We start from the raw sequence: 19233 nt of genomic DNA on the forward strand, positions 1-19233 counted from the left end.
AAACTGCATCACTTCTACCTTTTTTAGTCTTAACATCAGAGCAGCTATTACACTCTCAGACCTATGGTGGCTTAGTTAAGGAAGAGATACAAGGTGTTGTATGTTTAGCAACTTCTCTCAAGAAATATAAGGCAAACTGACCAACAAACAAATATTCTTTTTAAGTACACAAAATGCAATTAATATCTCCTTCTAGGAGCCAGTAGGAAAACTTTGTCAAAGATTGTAATTATTCGTGCTTAGTTGGGTTGTACATTGGAGGTTTGATTTTCAAAGGCATTCAGCATTGATCTGGCTTTGCTGTTACAGAAATAAGTGCTAAGCTCCAGTCGATAGGACGGAAGCAGTTTTTGGTTTAGTCAGATGCAGTGGCATAAATTCTGATTTTAGTGCTTCAGCAAATCTGCTTTGTAATGTCATCAGAGCTGGTGAAACCATTCTGGCTTTGTACAAAAATTGCTCAATAGGTAAAGTTGAGGGTTTTTTCCTTCCCCTCCACCCCACCATTCCATGGTTTGAACATGCTCCACCTTTATTTATCCTTTGATAAACTCCTTGACAGGTATTCATACCTATTTGTACTATCCAGAGGTTACAAATTCCTTTTCACCTTCTCCTCCCAAGCACATTTTCACTGTTGGTATTTAGTACAGAAGACACAACTTAGTTTTTACTGTCTTACACAATCAAGACTACAGGAATGTGCATTTAGGGATTCTGTACAGTCTGCGTGTGGGAGGGTGGCTCCAGGTCATCTCAGCTGCTTTTTCAGTTCCTTACTGATGTGGGTTCTAATCCACCATTGTAGAACTGATTCAAATAATGCTCCTTTAATTTTCTTATCAGTACCACAGAAGTGTATAATTATAAGGAGATCATAGATAAAAAAATCTTAAACTGTGCTTTTGAACTTTGATAAAGAGATTTCTCATCAGGAGTGGATTTCTTGTTTGTTTTCCCTCATGCAGGTTCACTGTTTCAATCTGGCTGTATTTACTGCATCACTGTGAAAAGGATCTGTGTGGCATACTTTATTTTATTGATCCAAAAGAGATGTATAGTACTCCCGCTATATTTCTAAATGAGGAAGGTAAGGGATTTCATTAATTGTTTTCAGAAAGGATTTCATGTAGCTTTTATAGATCTGTGCCTATACACAGGAACAAGAACTATATTATTAGACTTATTTTGTGAAATTGATCTTGAATATATACAAATAAGTAGAGCAAAACTGAAAAATAGTTGCATACCATCAAATCTTGAATAACCTGGAAGATGTCTGCATATCTGCTTTGCCAGGAGGATGCACTGAGCTGCACAGATTAGGAATGAATGCTGGGATTAAAGTCTTATTTTCATAAAAAACCTTAATTATTTTTATTGAAGTATTATTTTAATATTACTCTCAACTCCTATATACTTACTACATAGAATTTTTTGAAAATTTGGAATAGTCTTGGAAGTTCAAATAACTCAAGTTCTTGCCTATGTGGCGATGTTCAAGGTAAGGTCTATTTCCCTGATCCAAAAAAAGGTTCAGAGATAATGCTTAGTTTGCCAGTAGTTACAATTGAAGAACTTTCCTGCCAGAAAAAGGCTCTTCAGTCTCAGAAGAAATTCAGCAAATGAGGGCTCACTGGCAGTCTCAAAGAGGAAAAAGTTAAGAGTGCACCACTGGCTTTCTCATAACAGGTTGCAGATTTCACAACTAATGTCTTCTTCTCATCTATTCTTGCTATTTCTATATCCTCTGTCTTACTCCCAATTAAAATAATAAATCATTAGAATAGTTCATACAGCACTGTGGTAAGTTTTCCATTATTCATTATATTACAATTACAAACTGAATACTTTCCATTGAAGAAAGAACAAAAATGACAACTCCACTGGAAGCTACCCCATCAATAAGAGACTCACTTTGAGAGTTTCTGAGGCCTGCTTTATTCCCAGTGTTTCTTAGGTTATCTAAGTGGACTATTTTGTGTTTACGAGTTCAGACTATGAGCTTAGCTTCTTCACGTCCAGGTAGTGAGGCCTGGAGCCATCTTGTACCTGATCAGTAATTAAATTCTCACGTGCTAGCAATCAAACACTGAACAGATAGTCATGTCCCCCTGTGCTGTTGAGGATTACGTACAGCATTTTGAGACTAAATGTGGTGCCCTTCCTGTTAGACACATTCAATATCCTTATCCCCCAGACAAGCTGGTTTTGATTCAGTGGTTTCATACAGCAGCATGTTTCCCTGTGGTTCTGTCAGAGCTCACATGTTGGCACAGAGAGTCTGCAGATTTATTGGTGATAAAGAGTACAGAGTAATACATAAGGAAATTCACTCTTAACATTGATGTTTTTGTGATAATTAATGTATTTTTCTCCTTTGTTGCTCTGTCAGGTTATGTGCATATTCAGATGCACCTCATTAGAGGAGATGACCTTGCAGTGAAAACAAGCTTCAGCCTTCCTCTGAAGCAGTGGTTTCGACTGGATCTCTCTTTTAAGGGTGGACAGGTATGTGTCTGACTAAATTACAGGATTAAGAGTCTTCTGATTTGATTATGCCTCTGACAAACTCCTTAACATATTGCTCAGCTGAGCACTCTTATGGCAGGAAGAAAAAGTAGAACCAAACTTAAAAACATTTCAGTACTTAGAGTCATTTGCGGGACAGATAAAACTGTGGTTCAGTTCAATTTCATTTACATGCCTTCCTTTAGATTTTTAATGCTTTGATACTCCAGAGGTACACAGAAAAATCCGTGTTTAGTTACTTCACTTTCATTGACATAATATGCTTAATGCAACAGGATCTTGAACAAAATATTTAAGTTAGGGAGGAATGGGAGAATGAGGCATCAAGAAATTGAGAGTCTTATTTAAAGGCACTGAAAGATGAAGACGAATCCATACAGATGCTTCAGCACTAAATGAAGTTTTGCAAAGTTATTTTGTGTGTCCTTAAACAACTTTGTAGTTGTCACACAGCAGGTGTGAAAACTTTATCCTGTCTTCCTTTTCATCTAATTCCTAGATTCATTAACTTTTTATTAACTTTTTGGCCATTCTTTACTTGTAAGCTACAGCTTCTTGAGGAGGTTAATATTCTCTTCATTTCTCTAATCTATAAAAGCAAGACATGCTTTCATACTTTGGAAGAGTAAAAGCTTCAGTAAGGTATCTTACAGTTGAGCACAGAAATTAAATAGCTGAAGTAAGCGTCAGTGCTTTCCACTAAACTTTCCTGACACAAATTGGATACATGACAATGATGCAGAGGTCATGGAAGATACCCACAGTTGTAATCTTGTGAACTATGCGTGTCTTAAATATTCCTTTTAATATTTAGTCTATTGCAGTTAATATTGTGTGCTCTTTTAGGTAGAAGTGAGCAGCGTTGGGAAGAATTTGAAAAGACAACATCACCAGTCTTTTATGTAAGCAGCATTTTCCCTTTTGCCAAGTAATATATGTATTCAGATATGGAAAATGTGAGGACAGCAAGTTCATAACTGAGATTCCAGATGTTCAGAATTTATCATCTTTTTCTAGTCTACACTCACTAAACCAGTTTGCATCACTATAATTATACTAAGAATGATCTGAGTAACTGGGTAATTTTGCCATGAGCTAGTTTGAAGTAATGTGTTGCACAGTCTAGGGCTGGAGTCTGATCTCCATGCTAAAAACTGATTGGAAAAACAAGTGGTATCTGGATCAGTCTTCAGATGAAATCTTGGCCCTGTTGATGAAGTCAAAGGAAGGATTTCATCTGTGCAATTGTTACCTGCTTTGCTTTGGTAGAAATCCTGCTGTCTGTCTGAAAAATTCCTAGTTTGTCTTTGATTCTAAAGAACCGGATCATCATGTTGGATACTGAAATTGAGATTTTTTTTTTTCCCCCTTTTACCATACCTCTTGATAGCCAGCTTACATCTCTTTTGTGTTTTCAAGTTTCAGGGAAGATTTCTACTGTGATGACACTGCTGGATATTTTGTCCTTGGAGGCAGTGGATATGTAAATGGCATTGAAGCATTCTTTGGACCTGTGAAGTACTATCGTCTCAATGTCTTGGATACAGAACAGGTAAACAGAAGCAGTATTTGGGTGAACATTTAAATATCAGCAGCCAGCTAATATGAAACATGGTAGAACTTGGGAACATGTAAACAATATATGATCAGTCAAGAGGGTTATTAGAGTACTGTGGTTAGGCTGTGGTTGGACTTGATGACCTTCAAGGTCTTCTCCAACCTGGGTAATTCTATGATTCTATGAATTCATGTTGAAATCTTGCAATGTTAGTATTTCAAATGCTAGAGGATAAGACTTTTAGAAGCAAGTATGTAAAGCAGTATTCCTTAAATTAAGTCCTTATTTAAATACAGTTTAAGTGTTGCTCAGTTTTCCAGAGTTCCTGTACAGGACACGTTTGACAATTCATTGTTTTGTTGAAGTTGCTGGTAAACACCACTCAGGTTTCATCCATTTTCAAATACATCTGTAAATTACACTAACTATTTGAAATCATAGTTTTGGCATGTCTGGCATCAGATTGTTTGGCACATTAACATGATGTGCCAGATAAGCTGGTTGTAGTAATTATTTCCCTATACTATTTGCCTAGAACACTTATTACAAAGCATAGCCACCAAACAACAGATCATGTAAATGCTATACATATTTTTCTAGATTTCCAACCCTCTTTACGACAAAGAAACAGCGGAACAAATTGAACACTACTACAAGAGATGTATGGACATTCAAGACATAGTTCATGATTACAGGCATATTGTAAGGAAAGGCCAACTAGCACAGAGGGCTTGTAAGTATTGATCTGTGGGATTTGAGTTCTGATCTATCTTTGGAGAACCATTGCCTTTCCTTTTATCCCATCCTGGCTAATGATTATCAGAAGTAAACTTAAATCTGGCCATATATAACAAGAAAAAGGTCAGTTTGAAGAGCTCAGTCAAAGAAACATTTCCAAGCTTAAATGTAAGCTATTTAGTTACCGTTCTTCAGCTTCATTTGCAAATTGCTCTAGAGGCAGATGTTTTTTAAGCCTTTTCCCCAAAATGTCTTTTTTTTTTTTTTTTTGCAAGTGTCTTTTCCGTAGTTGCCTAATATCAACTAATTAAGAGGTTTATAACAAAACAACACCTCAGTTAAAGAAGAGTTTCATAGTCTACATGTGTGCTGACCAAGAGCCACTGTTTCCGGTTAGAATTTGACTATATGCGTTGTGACAAGATTATGGAATAGGATAGAATGGACCTTACGTATTTGTAAACAGACTGTTCTAACTGTACCAATTTTAACACTGCTTTATGTTACATAAATACCCATCTTGTCCATAAATTTTTAGTTTACTCTTGAAACATCTTAGTTCTACTAAAGGCTTGTTTACAGGGTAGTCAAGACACCTTTCATATCTCACTTAAAAATGTTGTTTTCTCAAGGTTATTCTGAAAACTATTACATAGAGCAGCTTCACAAATACAGAGAAAAGTCCACATGCGAAGCTTTCACATGGGGAAAAGAACTCAGGAAAAAGTACCACACCTTGTTCAGACTGTTGCAAGAGATGGATTTCAGTGCTCCAGGTGATAATCATAATTAATTTTACTGTTTTGAAATAACTTTACACTCTATGTAAGTACATTCTGACTTAATATTTCATGGATTTTTTTTCCTCATATAAGTCTTTATTAAGTTAGCTGATACATGCACCACAAACAAAAGATGGCTCATCACATAGAAGAAAGTAGAGATATGTTTTTAGCATTTATTTATCTCTTGGTCCTTGGAAGTAGCGAAATCACTTCTGATAAAGCCTTTGTGATACCAGGCAAAGTATTATGCAGAGTGTCAATAATTATACATAGGAAGGAGTTGATTCACCAACTGGTGATTAGGTCTCTAACTAAAGAGCTCACCTTCTCAAAAATCAGCCTTCATCCAGGAGTTGTTCTTCCTCCAGATACTAGCCATTAAATAAGCCCAGAGTCCACTCCCTTCCAATCAGGTGGGAAGCACAGGTAAATTGCTTATACCTGTGCTTCCTGGGCCAGCCATCTCCTTCACCAGGTGCTCAATCATTGCTTTAGGCTGTGACATAACAGTTCCCCTAAAGCCCTATTCAAGAATACCAACGAATTTTGGTTGTCTGTACTGAGAATACCTGTCAGTGTAACACGTAGTAGAATCTGTCTTGGTTGTATTAAATTGGAGAGGGGCATCAATTCCTGGTTTTAACTACTGCAGTAATGTTGTGTCCTGTGTTGTGTTTTCAGCGTCAAAAGAGGAAAGTGATCCAGTTCTAGAAATAGGCCAGAGGATATTTGAGAAGATTATGAAGAATTTATCAAGTCCTGATGGCCTAAGCAGTGTGAGCTCCTCTGTCCCTTTCTTGGTGGACTCCAGTTGCTGTGGATACCATAAGGCTTCTTATTTCCTTGCAGTTATATTTGAAACAGGGCTTGGTGTGTCTGTGGATCATAGAAAGGTAGTATATTTCATATATTATGTTATCTCTGTGAAAATGATTATCTTTAAAGGCAAGTTAGAAGTGGGATAAAGTTAGGATCAATAGGGATTAAAACCGTGAAGTGGCTTCCAGATCCCTTTTCAAGCTGTGGTTGACAGGACTCTAATACAGCTACTCCTAAATAACTCTGTTGCAGTGAAGTCTTTATGAGTTCCTTATGGCAGAAAAATAAATGATTTAATGAGACCTAAAAATAGTATTAATGGCAGGAGGGAAACATGCTTCTTTTCCCAGTTGCTGAGGAGGCAGAATGAGGAAGTAACCCTTGAGTTACCCACAGACCTTTGCAGATGGTTATGAAAATATCTCCTTTAAGGCAGATCTCCTAAAGTGAAAAGGTTTTATAGTAGAGTCAAAAAAGAGGTCTCATGGCACAATGTACAAGAATGAGGTGCTGAGTATATGATCAAATTATTAAAGGTAACCACAGTAGAAAAATTTTGGAAGTTAATGATTCTGTGCTGGAGACCTGATAAGTAGCCATGGGAGAGCTGCTGGTCTACTGCAATACACAGCCTTAGTATTAAACCTTGGGTTTTCAGAAGTTCAAAAGTTGAACAATTCAGAAACTTCTGAAACTACCTAAATGGCCTTTTGATGTCTAAAATTGGGTAAAGAGGGGAAATACTTTTATATTTTTAGCATAGAAAATGACCATGCTTTGGCTGAGTGGCTGCATGGAGTTATGTGCTCTCTAGACTTTTAAAGCAACTTGCAAATAACTGAGGTGTTTCTGGATTCCATTGTAAGGTCAATGAAGAGGGTATCTATCACTGGAACAGGGCTGTATTGAGGTTGCCAAAGATATTTAAGAATGAAATAGTAGTGTATGCTGGATGTGTGATATACACTGTGAACATTCACTCTAGTTTTTCTGTTGATTTTTGCCAGGGACTGCTCTACAGTTTGGTTGGGGCTCAGGGAAAGGAGAGACTTGCTGTGATGAATCTCGGCTATAAGCATTACCAAGGCATTAATAACTATCCACTTGATTTGGAGTTGTCATATGCTTATTACAGTAATATTGCAATAAAGACCTCATTGGATCAACACACTATAAAAGGGGAACAGGTAAAAGAATTTTAAGTGTAACTGGATTTGTTTTCTATGCAAGTACTTTTCATATATTAATATTAATGATGTGGACAAGCATTAACTCATCTGATAGTTAGAAAATCCCACAAATTATGTATAAGTATTATAACTTCATTTCATAGGAAGGAGGAAACCAACTCAAAATTAGTCAAAAGTCCCCAGGATTGTCTGCGTGCCTATCTTTCGGTAAAGTCTAAGTCTTATTCCTAGGCTCTGATTTATCACACAGGTTTTTAATCCTTAATATTGATCACCATCACTGTTAAGCATCTGGTGTGCTGTTTCAGTAGCCAAACATCACGAGTCAGCAAATTATTCATTATCTTTTCAGTACTAAAATAATACGTAAAAGATTTTGTTGTTAAATGCCTATTTGAGGAGATGAAGTTAAAGCAAAATGATCTCAGAATTAGTTGCTGAGCAGGAGGTAGCACAGCTTTTCTGGAAAGACTACTCAAGGTAGGCCAGTACTAGAATATTAAGCTATCAGAAAGAATTAGTGTACAAAAAAATGTAGAAGATTTTGACTGCTGAAGAATAATTAGACAGCCACCTAAGTAAGAGTGCCGTATTGTAGGGCATGTCTTCATTAAGCTTTCTGCCAGATTTGGGGTTTTGTTTGAAGAGTTTTCTATACAAACTAAAAAAACCTTAAAAGTCCCTAGAAAATTCTATTCCTTTTATTTCAGCTGTATTCAAAAGCACTTCTTTGTCATTATTAATTGCATTCAAAACTAAGATTTTGTTTCCTGCTGTGGACATATTGGCATACTTTTCCATTGTAGAGTGGACTTAGAACTGAGTACTATAATGAAGCATAAAGTGGTTTTACACTTGAAGCAAGGATATTCCTTAATGTTCTGGTCAGCAAAAAGGTGGCAAAAATTGTCAAACTCGGAACTGGCCACAGGTGTCTAAGGATAAGCAGGCGACAAGCAACTTCACTAGGCGGCAGGTGTGTGAATTTATTGTGCCATGTTTTTTGTTCTGTTCACCTACTCTTTAGGCATTTGTTGAAACTATCAGGCTAATGGATGACGAGCTGCTTAAAGCTCAAACAAAAGAAAACGGCGATGTCTTTATGTGGTTAAAACATGAAGCAACAAGAGGAAATGCAGCTGCACAGGTATAAAAAAATGCTTTTCCTCCATCTTGGCTCTACACATGCATTACGTGTGTGCATCAGTAGAGTGTAGCTCTAAGAAAAAGACAGACTTTTTCTCTATACATGTGGAATTGCTTGTATACAGAAAGGCTTGTACTGTTTCACATATTTCTGTCTGAAAATATCCAGTGGCCATGTAAAAAGCCATAACAACAGCACACAGGAAGAGTTGTAAAGACTTGGTAAATTCCTCTATTCTGTTTCCCTGGTTTCTTCTTTGATATGGTACAGTTATTGCTGCTGACTTCAGATCACCCTCAGATGATGTGATACTGAATCATATGATTTGCATACACTTACCAGGGCCTTTATCAGTACATTTCATTGTCAGGAATCTTCTTAGAGCTTCCTGACAACCAATTGCAACCAAACTGTTAAAGACATAACTATGTGTCAAAGCTATATTGTTTCTTAACTCATTTAAAGTCCATTTAGGCCTGTAAAATGGGTTCTACTGAAAATTCTCAGTGCTATCATTTGTAATGTTGGTGCTTACCTTGTTTTCTTTTAGCAACGATTGGCTCAGATGCTGTTTTGGGGCCAACAGGGAGTGGCAAAAAATCCTGAAGCAGCAATAGAATGGTATGCAAAGGGTGCAATAGAAACAGAAGATCCGGTGTTAATATATGATTATGCCATTGTGTTGTTTAAGGTAAGTAATGTTTTGGTTTTCCACCTCAAAAACTCTTAGTGGTTTTGCAAAGATGTGAATGAAGGGTGAGCGCAGAGCTACATTTTAAATTATAGCTTTTTAAGGCTGAATAACATCTAGTAAGTGTTGGTATTGACATTAAAATGCATTTGGAATTGTATATGTGAATTTTCATCAGCATGTATTCTGTAATTGTAACAATGATCGTTTCGTTATACATTTCCTAGGGCCAAGGTGTGAAAAAGAACACAAAACTTGCTTTAGAACTGATGAAGAAAGCAGCAGCCAAGGTAAAATATAATTAACATTTTATTGTAGAATTTGTATGCTAGCTGCCAATAATAATGGCCTCTGCTTTTATATAAAATATAAAAATGTATATAATAGTGTTGTGTAAATAATAGTTGGGCTTCCCATTGTCTTTACCTTAAATGGTGAATGAGCCAAAATTTTTATGGATAAAAATAATTTTATTTATGCCTTTTTGAACTTGATGGTGCTTGAGTGACTTACAGAGTGAACAGCTCAGACAGGAATATGTTTCTGCCTTGTGTTCCTAAGTATGTGTTGTTTTTTTTAGTGAGAGTACCCAGCAGGCTTGAGTTTTCAATGCGCTGGTCCCACCAGTCGCTAGGTGGAGCTAATTGCTGCCTTTGAAATTCCATGCTGGCAAGCTCTGCTATAATAACGAAGTTAAGTTGTAACATTAATGAAAAGGGTAAAAACAGGTCTAGGCTTTACTTTTGCAGCCTTGGCTGAATGACAATGCATTCTGCAGCAGAAGAACTGAACTCAGAAAAGTGGAGGCTGCTTGCCCCACAGCCTCTGAGCAGCAGTTTTTTATGGTTAGTTTTCTATGCTTGCTTAGAGTTACAGCTTTTATAGTTGGATGCTGATGGCTTGAAAAAGACCATATTCTCTCTATGGCCTCATATCAGGGTGATGACCTGGATGTCCCAAGGCCTTTTTGTTTTTCCATGGCTGCAATTAACATTGAAAGGAACCTCATAGGAAAGGAGCCTCGTTCCATTTAATGATCTTGTACTGACAGATTACCCTGGCTATTGTCTGACCCCTTGCAAAAAATGGTACTAGTACCTAGACCTTGGTTACCTTCCTAGCTATAAAATAAGAACTAGTTTAAATTGCTGGTAATATCCATAGGACTTCATTACTGACTAGCAACAGAAAAGAAACTGTGCCATTTCAATCATCTCTTGGAAATACAAAGCCACTTTGGGAAAGGCTTGAGTAAGCAGAATGGCTTTCACAATATGACAGAATTCTGTTAAGTCAGGATCTTTATTCCTTGGGAGATGTTTCAGTTTAAAAGAAGCGATTGCTTTTGATTGCTAATCCTGTCTGTAAGTGTGGTTAGGTCTCACATTTAGACTTTGCAGAGAAAACCAGTGAGAAACAGCCTTGGTTTGGTATTGTCACCAAGTACAAATCTGAATGCAGTTGTGGCTGAGACTCTGTAGAATAAGACAGAGGAGTTGGATTTAAGAGTGGAATCATTTCTTAATGAACAGCCTGACAGATACTGAGGGGATAGACTATTATTCCTTGCTGTCAACACAAGGCCATGAGAAAGAAAAGCTCTAGAGAAAAAAAAAAAAAAAAAAGAAAGAAAGAAAACCAGTAACCCATAATATCCCTCCGTTCCAGTATGAATTTTGATTGAATGTGTGTGCCAAGTGCCCAGACAGGAAAGCCCATGAGAGTACCTAAAATTGGGCAGCAGGTTGGGGAGCAGCATGACCCAAAGCAGAGTTAAATGTGTGACCTTAGACTGCTCTGCTTCTTCCCTGAGGGCTTGCCCCAAGCAGTGAATGGACTGGGATGGTATTACCACAATTTTAGGAGAGACTACAGAAAAGCAGCCAAGCACTGGTTAATTGCTGAAGAACTGGGAAATCCAGATGCATCCTACAATCTTGGTGTCCTTTATTTAGATGGGATTTACCCCGGAGTACCCGGTAGAAATCAAGTGAGTCAATATTTCATGGTGGTTTTGTTTATATCAGTGCCTAATTTACAGATTTTGGCTTCATTCTTGAGACTGCTGTGTTCACTCTCTTGTTTTTTTTATGCTCTTTCTTAGACTGTTATTCAAGTATCCCTGCCGTGCATGTTTGCGTTCCTTTAATTTAGAAACAAAGTACTTGCAGCAAAGCATCCTTCATGCTTTTGGGGCCCTGACCCCACCTGCACAGCCTGAGTTACCTTTTACAAATCACTTTCAGAGACTTGAGGGTGGTGGTTGTGCACAGCAATACATACTGAACATTGCATTGTTCTCCAGCCTTCTGGGGAAGAAGGTTTATTCACATTTAAGTTAAGTTAACGTTACTCTGCTCTTGAATTTTTCATTCAGAATTTTAGTTTTTAAAAATATTTCCAGCCTAAATTTTCAAAAAGTTAAAGAAAGGAATTAATATCACCTAAGTACAGTAAAAGTAGCTAAAGTGGTTTGCCTACATCTGCCAACTGCCATTTTAAAGTTATTTAATGAAATGAGATCTGGGAACCAAAATTCAATAAGCATAAACAGTGTTGTGTTGTTAATTGTGTTTTGTTTCTTCACAGACAGTAGCTGCACAATATTTCTATAAAGCTGCTCAAGGAGGACATATAGAAGGGACGTTACGATGTTCTTTGTACTACATCACGGGAAACATGGAAGAATTCCCCAGAGATCCAGAAAAAGCTGTTATGTAAGGAATAAAATCATTTGCTAAAGGGAAATTTATTTCTGTTGAGGTTATTTTGATTATTGGTGATTTTTAAGTCCACATTCAAAACATCTTTTATTTCATCGTGCTTACCTCCCTTAGAAACAAATCTGTAGTAAAGTTTGATCCCCACTAATATGAGTATTATTTAAATAACTCGTAGATTCTGAGAGATGCCGAGTACTTTTGGTGGACTTTCAGATGCACCCAAGTACATCGGTTCTCTGGGTTGATCCAAATGCAGGTAGTGTGTAACGCAGCAGCACACATCAGCATATGTTAAGAGATGTTACACTTGTACAAAGAGGCTGATGAGAAATTATAGCACTTATCACTAAGTTCGAGCATTTGGTATTTTCTTTTGAAAAAAAAAAAAAAAAAGAAGAAGAAAAAATTGCTAAGAAAAACCATAGAATATCTCTGATATGCCTATAGAGATGAACTGGCAGATATGTTCTTATTCATAGAATCATGGATTCACCAAGTTTGGAAAAGACCTCTAAGACTGTCTATTCCAACAGTCTACCTATCACCAATATTTCCCCACTAAACCATGTCCCTTAGTCCAACATCTAAACTTTTCTTGAACACTACCAGGAATGGTGACTCAGCTGCCTCCTGGGCAGCCCATTCCAGTGCTTGGCCGCTCTTTTTGGAGAATAAATTTTTCCTAATATTCAACTTGAACCTCCCCTGGCACAACTTGAGGCCATTCCCTCCTATTGCTAGTTATGCAGGAGAAGAGGCTGACCATCAGCTCACCACACCCTCCTTTCAGGTAGTAGTAGAGATGGATAAGGTCTCCCCTGAGCTTCTCTCCAGACTAAACAATCCCAGTTCCCTCAGTTGCTCCTTGTAAGATTTGTGCTCCAGATCTCTCACTGGTTTCATTGCCTTTTTCTGGACACACTCCAGACCCCTTTCAGTCAACACCTGCAAGACTGTTGTAGCAATTACTGCAAAATCTCATAGTTTATATTATGAAGGAAGTCAGAAGATGATCCTGTATCCTTCTGTATTCTTCATGTCAAAGTGAGTTGGGATTACTGGAGCACAGCTGTTAATATTTTGTTTCTTCTTCTCTACAGCTGGGCAAAGCATATTGCGGAGAAGAATGGTTACCTAGGTCATGTCATTAGAAAAGCACTCAATGCTTATCTGGAACTTTCATGGTATGTTTGTTCTGTTCTCTTCAAGTTCATGGTCTATTTTTTATTTACTTATTAGCATAATAAAATAATTAACATTAGGCCATGAACTGAAAAAAAAAGAAAGTAAATAACAGCAGTACCAAAATGAGTGGCAAAATGCCTGCTGATGTAAAGGGAAGCAGGAATTGTCCTGAATTCTACAGTGCTGTACTGATATACTGAAATGCTATATTGCAAATGCAAAATTATCTTCTATTGCTTGCTTTACAATAAATGAAATGCCTAGAGTCCATAGAGAGACCAAACACCATTCTTTACTCACACATTCTAATGTGTTCTATGTATTCTAATTCCTGTTCCGAAGTACCAGTAGTCTATAAAAATAGAACAACAAAGTCATATAAATGAACAGGTAAAGTGTTTCAAAATTGTACCCAGATGAATGTTTGACAGGTATAAACAGATTAATAATGGGTATTTTAGGAGCGCAGGGTAAGAGTCTTTTAAGAAAGTTATATCTGAAACATGTAAATAGATTATTGGGCTTAATATCAATATAGCTATGTAATCATTTTGCTCTTTAGTAATAAATGCGCACTAGAGCCAATCTAGCTTCAGTACAAGAGAGAAAACACTAAAAATTCTTGAGATCCTGCAATACTTGTTACACCAAGCACTGCCAGTAGATGTAGCTGTTGTATGGAATCATCAACCTTTTGCTTTTAAACCTTGTACTCAGGTTTTACTCCTAGGAGATTTTATCGTTTTATGTAGTAATTTTAACTGTAACTAAAATGCTTGTGATTTTTGTTAATAACTTCTCTAATTTATTCTATCTAACTTTAGGCATGAAGCTTTGCTACATTATGTTCTAGCAGCTGAAACTGGGATTGAAGTGTCACAGTCAAATTTAGCACACATCTGTGAAGAAAGACCAGTAAGTGCATGTGTTCACAACTCATTACTCTAAAAGGAACACCATTTAGTAGGAAGGTGATCCTAACATCTTGAGTGTGATATAAATGGATGAATTCATTTTCTTTCAAGGATCTAGCAAGGAAATACCTAGCAATTGATTGTGTTTGGAGATACTACAATTTCTCTGTGTCTCAAATCAATGCACCCTCATTTGGTATGTATAAGGAATTCTTTCTGTATTTTTATATGTTTTTTTCTTTAATTTTCAAAAGTTACATTTGTTGCAACTTCTGTGACAGTGAGGAAGCTAAGAACCCATGCTTATCAGACTTCCTTTTCAGTATCTTGGCAGGAATATTAGAAAAGTGTGTTAAGTAAGTTTTGTGTTTCAGTGCACTTCAAGAATTTCCCATTTCTAGGATAAAATACAGAGGAACAATTTAAAAAAGAAAAGAAAAAAAACACTGTGCTTAGAAAGCACCAGACATTTGGGAGCCTGAGCAATTGACTCAACACTGAAGAAAAAACAGCAGTAGAATTTAAGAGCTCACACTGTTTAGTTTATCAGAGAGAAAATCCAAAAGCAAATACACTTCCATATCATAATTGGGTCATGAGAAACAAATGAAGGCTAAACTAATTTATTGTGAGTTTTTCTGTTAGGGTACAGAGTTTATTATCACAGGCACAGATTACCATGGGGGACTGAAAGATTCTCTGTAAAACAAAATATATGCCTTTCTGAAAGAGGAGGTTCATTCATATATAAGTTAGATTCTTCCAGTTTTAAATGTTAATACATCTGCGATTTTAGTGTCTAAATCGTTTTGTTACCCTTGATAGAGTTCAGTATTTCAACATGCTCACCTGTTTCACAAGAAAGTTTCAGTGCTCTGTAAAAAGAATGTGAAAGAGTGCAATCTAAAAATAATTCCAGTACTAGAACTAAATACCACATTGATAGAGCTTAAACCTGCAGGAGCTGACAAACCCTGTTAGGTTTATGAGGAGTTTGTTGATAGCTTAGCACTCTTACAGATCCACTGGCAGAATCTTGCATTAGAAGAGCTTCTGAAGTTCAGACTCGTGAGGTGAGACTGTCATTCCATTGAAGGAAAGACAACTTTTTGACTTCAGCAAATGAAGGATTTTATTACTTCTTCTCTCTTCACATGAATAGCATAAGGGGAGTTTAATCTTAGGCCCCTGTCTGCATTAGTGGAGGATCAAATCCTCCTTGTAGGAGAGTCTAAGCCTTGCAGCAGAGATTCTTTGAGCTGCATTAACAACAGTTTGACCACAAGGCCACTGCTCATGGCACACCTAATACAGTCAAGGAGGGGGACTCCTCTCTGTGATTCACTGCAGTGTTTCTGCGCTACCCCTCTGCATCCTTGTCAGCCAGTGCATATTCTCTTTCTTCCATTGCTGTTGGGACTGACTTGCTGGAACAGCTCTGCTATAGTTCACTGTAAAGAAAAAAAAACAACAAAACAGCTGGATTTCTGAGCAACTGCAAGAGACATGCAAAACAAAGCCTGGAAGTGCTTCCAGCAGTCTGGGGACAGTATAAGTGAGATAAGCGTGGACCTGGTCAAGGAAGCTCTTAAACTCTTCAGCATATGTTAGTGCAGTGACGTATTGGCTCCTGAATCAATGCTCTGCTCCTTCACAGTGTTTCATTACAGTGCAGTATCAGAGGAAGGTATTTGTAGGGTATCTGTTGAGCTCACCAGGAAAATTCTACCCCTGCTGTTGTCCTGGGTTGGATTGAATTGGAAATGAATGAAATTATTATTAGCAAACCTCTGTAGCTTTTGGGGTAGAGACAGGTACAGAATGATCTCTTAAGCAGCATGTCTTAAGTCCTACTGAGTTAGTACGCTTACCTGAGTAATGGGCTACAGGATGCCCAAAGAGAGACTGACAGATTTAGCAAGTGAAGAGGGATTTAAGTATGAAGTCTCTTAGTTTTTTGTAAACGTAGTAATGATCAGTTAACTGAATTAATTTATTGAAGAGCAACCATGAAAAATATTCAGTCAGGATAAATATTTTTAGATGTCAGTCTGATATAAAGTAGTCACAGAGACAATGAGTGAGGAAGAATATTCCTTGTGTATATATATAATACACTGATTTGAAAAGAAAGATTATGAAATTTTCCATCACATTACTGGTTACTTTATTCTCTCTCTTCAAATGCTTTAAGTAACACCCTACTGGTTTCTTCCACAGTTTATTTAAAGATGGGAGATTTCTACTACTATGGTTACCAGAACCATTCTAAAGACCTTGAGCTGTCTGTGCGCATGTATGCTCAAGCTGCATTAGAGGGAGATTCACAGGTAGGACTGTTGTTGTAATGCGTTGGTAAAATAATAGAGTTTAGAGCAGTCTATTGATTCATCTGAGACTGGTTGTTGTGGATCCATATAACTACTGTTTCATAATAGAAGGCAGACCTAGAAAAGAAGGACATGCCTGGAGTTAAGTTGGATTCAAAGCTGAAGGTGAAAAGCCTAATTCAGTACTACCATGCCTTGACACACTTGATTCTTTTGTGACCTTTGGCAATTTTTGTACCACAAGCAGAAGAGATAATAGAGTTGCCTGATTTTTTTTTTCCAATTAAATTGTTCATTGTTTTAGAAAATAGGAAGATTGGTGCATTTCCATTGACAGCATCGAGTATGTGCAAAGGTAAATTTTGTTTGCTCCATCAACAAAAGATCCATCTTAAAAAGTTTTATAATGAAGAAAGATATGATGTTACATTACCAGAGACATGCAGCATTTCAGCCCTTCGTTCTGCCTTCACATTGTTCTGGAATGTCCTAGATTCAGTATTCTCCCTATATCTCTGACAGTGTCTACAGATAATATATTGTATGCTTTTTTATTAGAGGTAGCAAATTTAGGATCTCTTTCTAGATATTAGGACAAAAAAATACTGATAAACTAGCAAAGGAAAGAAGATAAACATGAACAGTTATTTTGAAGTATAAAGGCCAGATTGACAGGAAGTCCTCTACTTCATCTCCCATGTGTTCATTTTCAAGGCTTGGAAGGGTCGCACTGATGGCTACAACTAGTCCTAGTAAGCCAAGTGTAACATTAGGGATTTAAATTGCTTGGAGCAAATTCCTCCTCTCAGTTTCACTGTTCTGATTTCTGAATTATGTAGAAAAGAATTAGATCATAACAGAAAACAATCTGTTCCTGCTTTTAGTCTGTGTACTCTAGTAGATGAGACATTATTGTTTGATATGGTGGCTGTGTTTAAAGAGCAAACAAAGACAAAAAAGCTCAAGTGTTTTTCCAGGTAGTTTCTGAGAAAACTGTCACAGCAAACGAATGCTACTTCTTTTGCATTTTCTGTATTTAGCTGGATATACAGTTAGGAAGTAAGGCTCTCGTAATTATTCAGTGAATATCATGTTACACTAATATAATTGTTTAGATACCTGATACTTATATCAAGTTTAGTCTCTAAATACATACATAGAATATTAATGGTTAAAATGCATATATGCTTTTTTATTACCAGGGTTTCTTTAATTTGGCCCTTCTTATAGAAGAGGGCAACTCCATACCTTCGTACATTCTGGATCACTTGGAAATTGATCAGGCATTGCATTCTGGTAATACTTCACTTCTTCAGGAACTTTATTACAGGTGAGGTTTTTTCGTTTGTGGTGGTTTTTTTGACCTTATCTTCTGTTTTTCCAAGAGTAGCATTAACTTTGGAGAACAGCAATTCTTATAATTATTAACTTCATTCACCTGTATGATTTAAGGCAGGTTAAGGTCAACATGTTTTAAATGCTTTAACTGCTAAATATACTTAATTTATGCTTGTTATGCGAGACCTGAGTTGTATGTGGTTCCCTGAATTAGCAGTGACTAGATTTAATGATCCAGATAAAACTTTTTCCAATTCTGCTTTTTTAAGTTCCTAACTTACTGACAATTTCTATCTGTCCAAAAACAATTTTTTGTAATATATGTAGAACACAGAATTTACACTTGTGTAACTGGGGAAACCATAGTTCTTTCTGCTGTTTGTGCAAAGACATTCCAGTGATTCCTACTCACATTGTGCCACAGATCCTCCTCGCACTGGGGTGGCACAGTGGTAGATAGGAGAACATTGCAGATCCACTGCCTAACCTGCTGTGTGAGTACTATACATGCAGGAATCACCTAAAGAACTCTGGTTCCAATACAGATCTTAGGTTTCTTTTCCCTAGATAAAGCAGCATGCTTGTGTTGGGAATGCATGGTGGGAATTGAAAGCTTACACACTACTTGACAGATATGAGGAACTAACTGCCTTTCCATATATTTAAGGGAGGAGGAGCTAATGGTTATCTATGAGGCTGTGAAGGAAGAATGAGTGGTTGGGTTTGTTTTTGCTTTGCCACTGAGTGCTGTGACAAAAAAAAAAATAAAAAATGGAGATGATACCAACACTAAGGTCTCACTTGTTAATTTGCCAGTAATCCACCAAAGTGGTCCTTTACTGCAGTTAGCCTGAACTTGTACCTTAACTTACTTCCAATCCACATTAAATTAGCAGTCAGCTAAGTAGGTCTTCCTGGGATTGTGCACCTGAACCTGAATTTTACCTTCCCTTGAGCTGAAGGCATCTGCTTTGCAGGAAGAATAGCACCAGAGTGGAGAGCACTGCTGTGATTTCCCATCATCCTACACTTTTGTCCAGAAGGACATGTACACACGCATACACACATCCCACCCATGCACACCACCTCAGCTTGGTTAAAAGAAGTATATCAGTCAATTCAGGCCCAAGGTATCTATGATTGAGAAGTTAAAATTCTCCTAGCTGGTAAAGTTCTAACTCACGAAACTGAGAATGCAAGTCAGTTCACACCACCACCACCACACACAGATCCCTAGCAGTTAATCAGCTAAAGCACTCTGAACTCTGGGTGCACTGTGTAGT

General features: G+C 37.2%; 1 protein-coding gene across 1 annotated transcript in view; it reads left to right on the plus strand.

Moving 5' to 3' along the window:
- Positions 1-19233, plus strand: part of SEL1L3 (SEL1L family member 3) — a 30535-nt gene that overhangs the window by 8407 nt on the left and 2895 nt on the right. The window contains exons 4-21 of the mRNA XM_015862695.1: positions 969-1090; positions 2396-2511; positions 3379-3434; positions 3952-4084; positions 4691-4823; positions 5461-5604; positions 6295-6506; positions 7440-7619; positions 8650-8769; positions 9320-9460; positions 9688-9750; positions 11274-11450; positions 12050-12177; positions 13284-13367; positions 14193-14283; positions 14394-14478; positions 16503-16612; positions 17815-17942. Of these exons, the coding sequence (XP_015718181.1) occupies positions 969-1090; positions 2396-2511; positions 3379-3434; positions 3952-4084; positions 4691-4823; positions 5461-5604; positions 6295-6506; positions 7440-7619; positions 8650-8769; positions 9320-9460; positions 9688-9750; positions 11274-11450; positions 12050-12177; positions 13284-13367; positions 14193-14283; positions 14394-14478; positions 16503-16612; positions 17815-17942 (2223 nt within the window). The remainder of the gene's footprint in view (positions 1-968; positions 1091-2395; positions 2512-3378; positions 3435-3951; positions 4085-4690; positions 4824-5460; positions 5605-6294; positions 6507-7439; positions 7620-8649; positions 8770-9319; positions 9461-9687; positions 9751-11273; positions 11451-12049; positions 12178-13283; positions 13368-14192; positions 14284-14393; positions 14479-16502; positions 16613-17814; positions 17943-19233) is intronic.

Source organism: Coturnix japonica, chromosome 4 (genome assembly GCF_001577835.2).
Source record: "Coturnix japonica isolate 7356 chromosome 4, Coturnix japonica 2.1, whole genome shotgun sequence".
Classification (NCBI taxonomy): domain Eukaryota; kingdom Metazoa; phylum Chordata; class Aves; order Galliformes; family Phasianidae; genus Coturnix; species Coturnix japonica.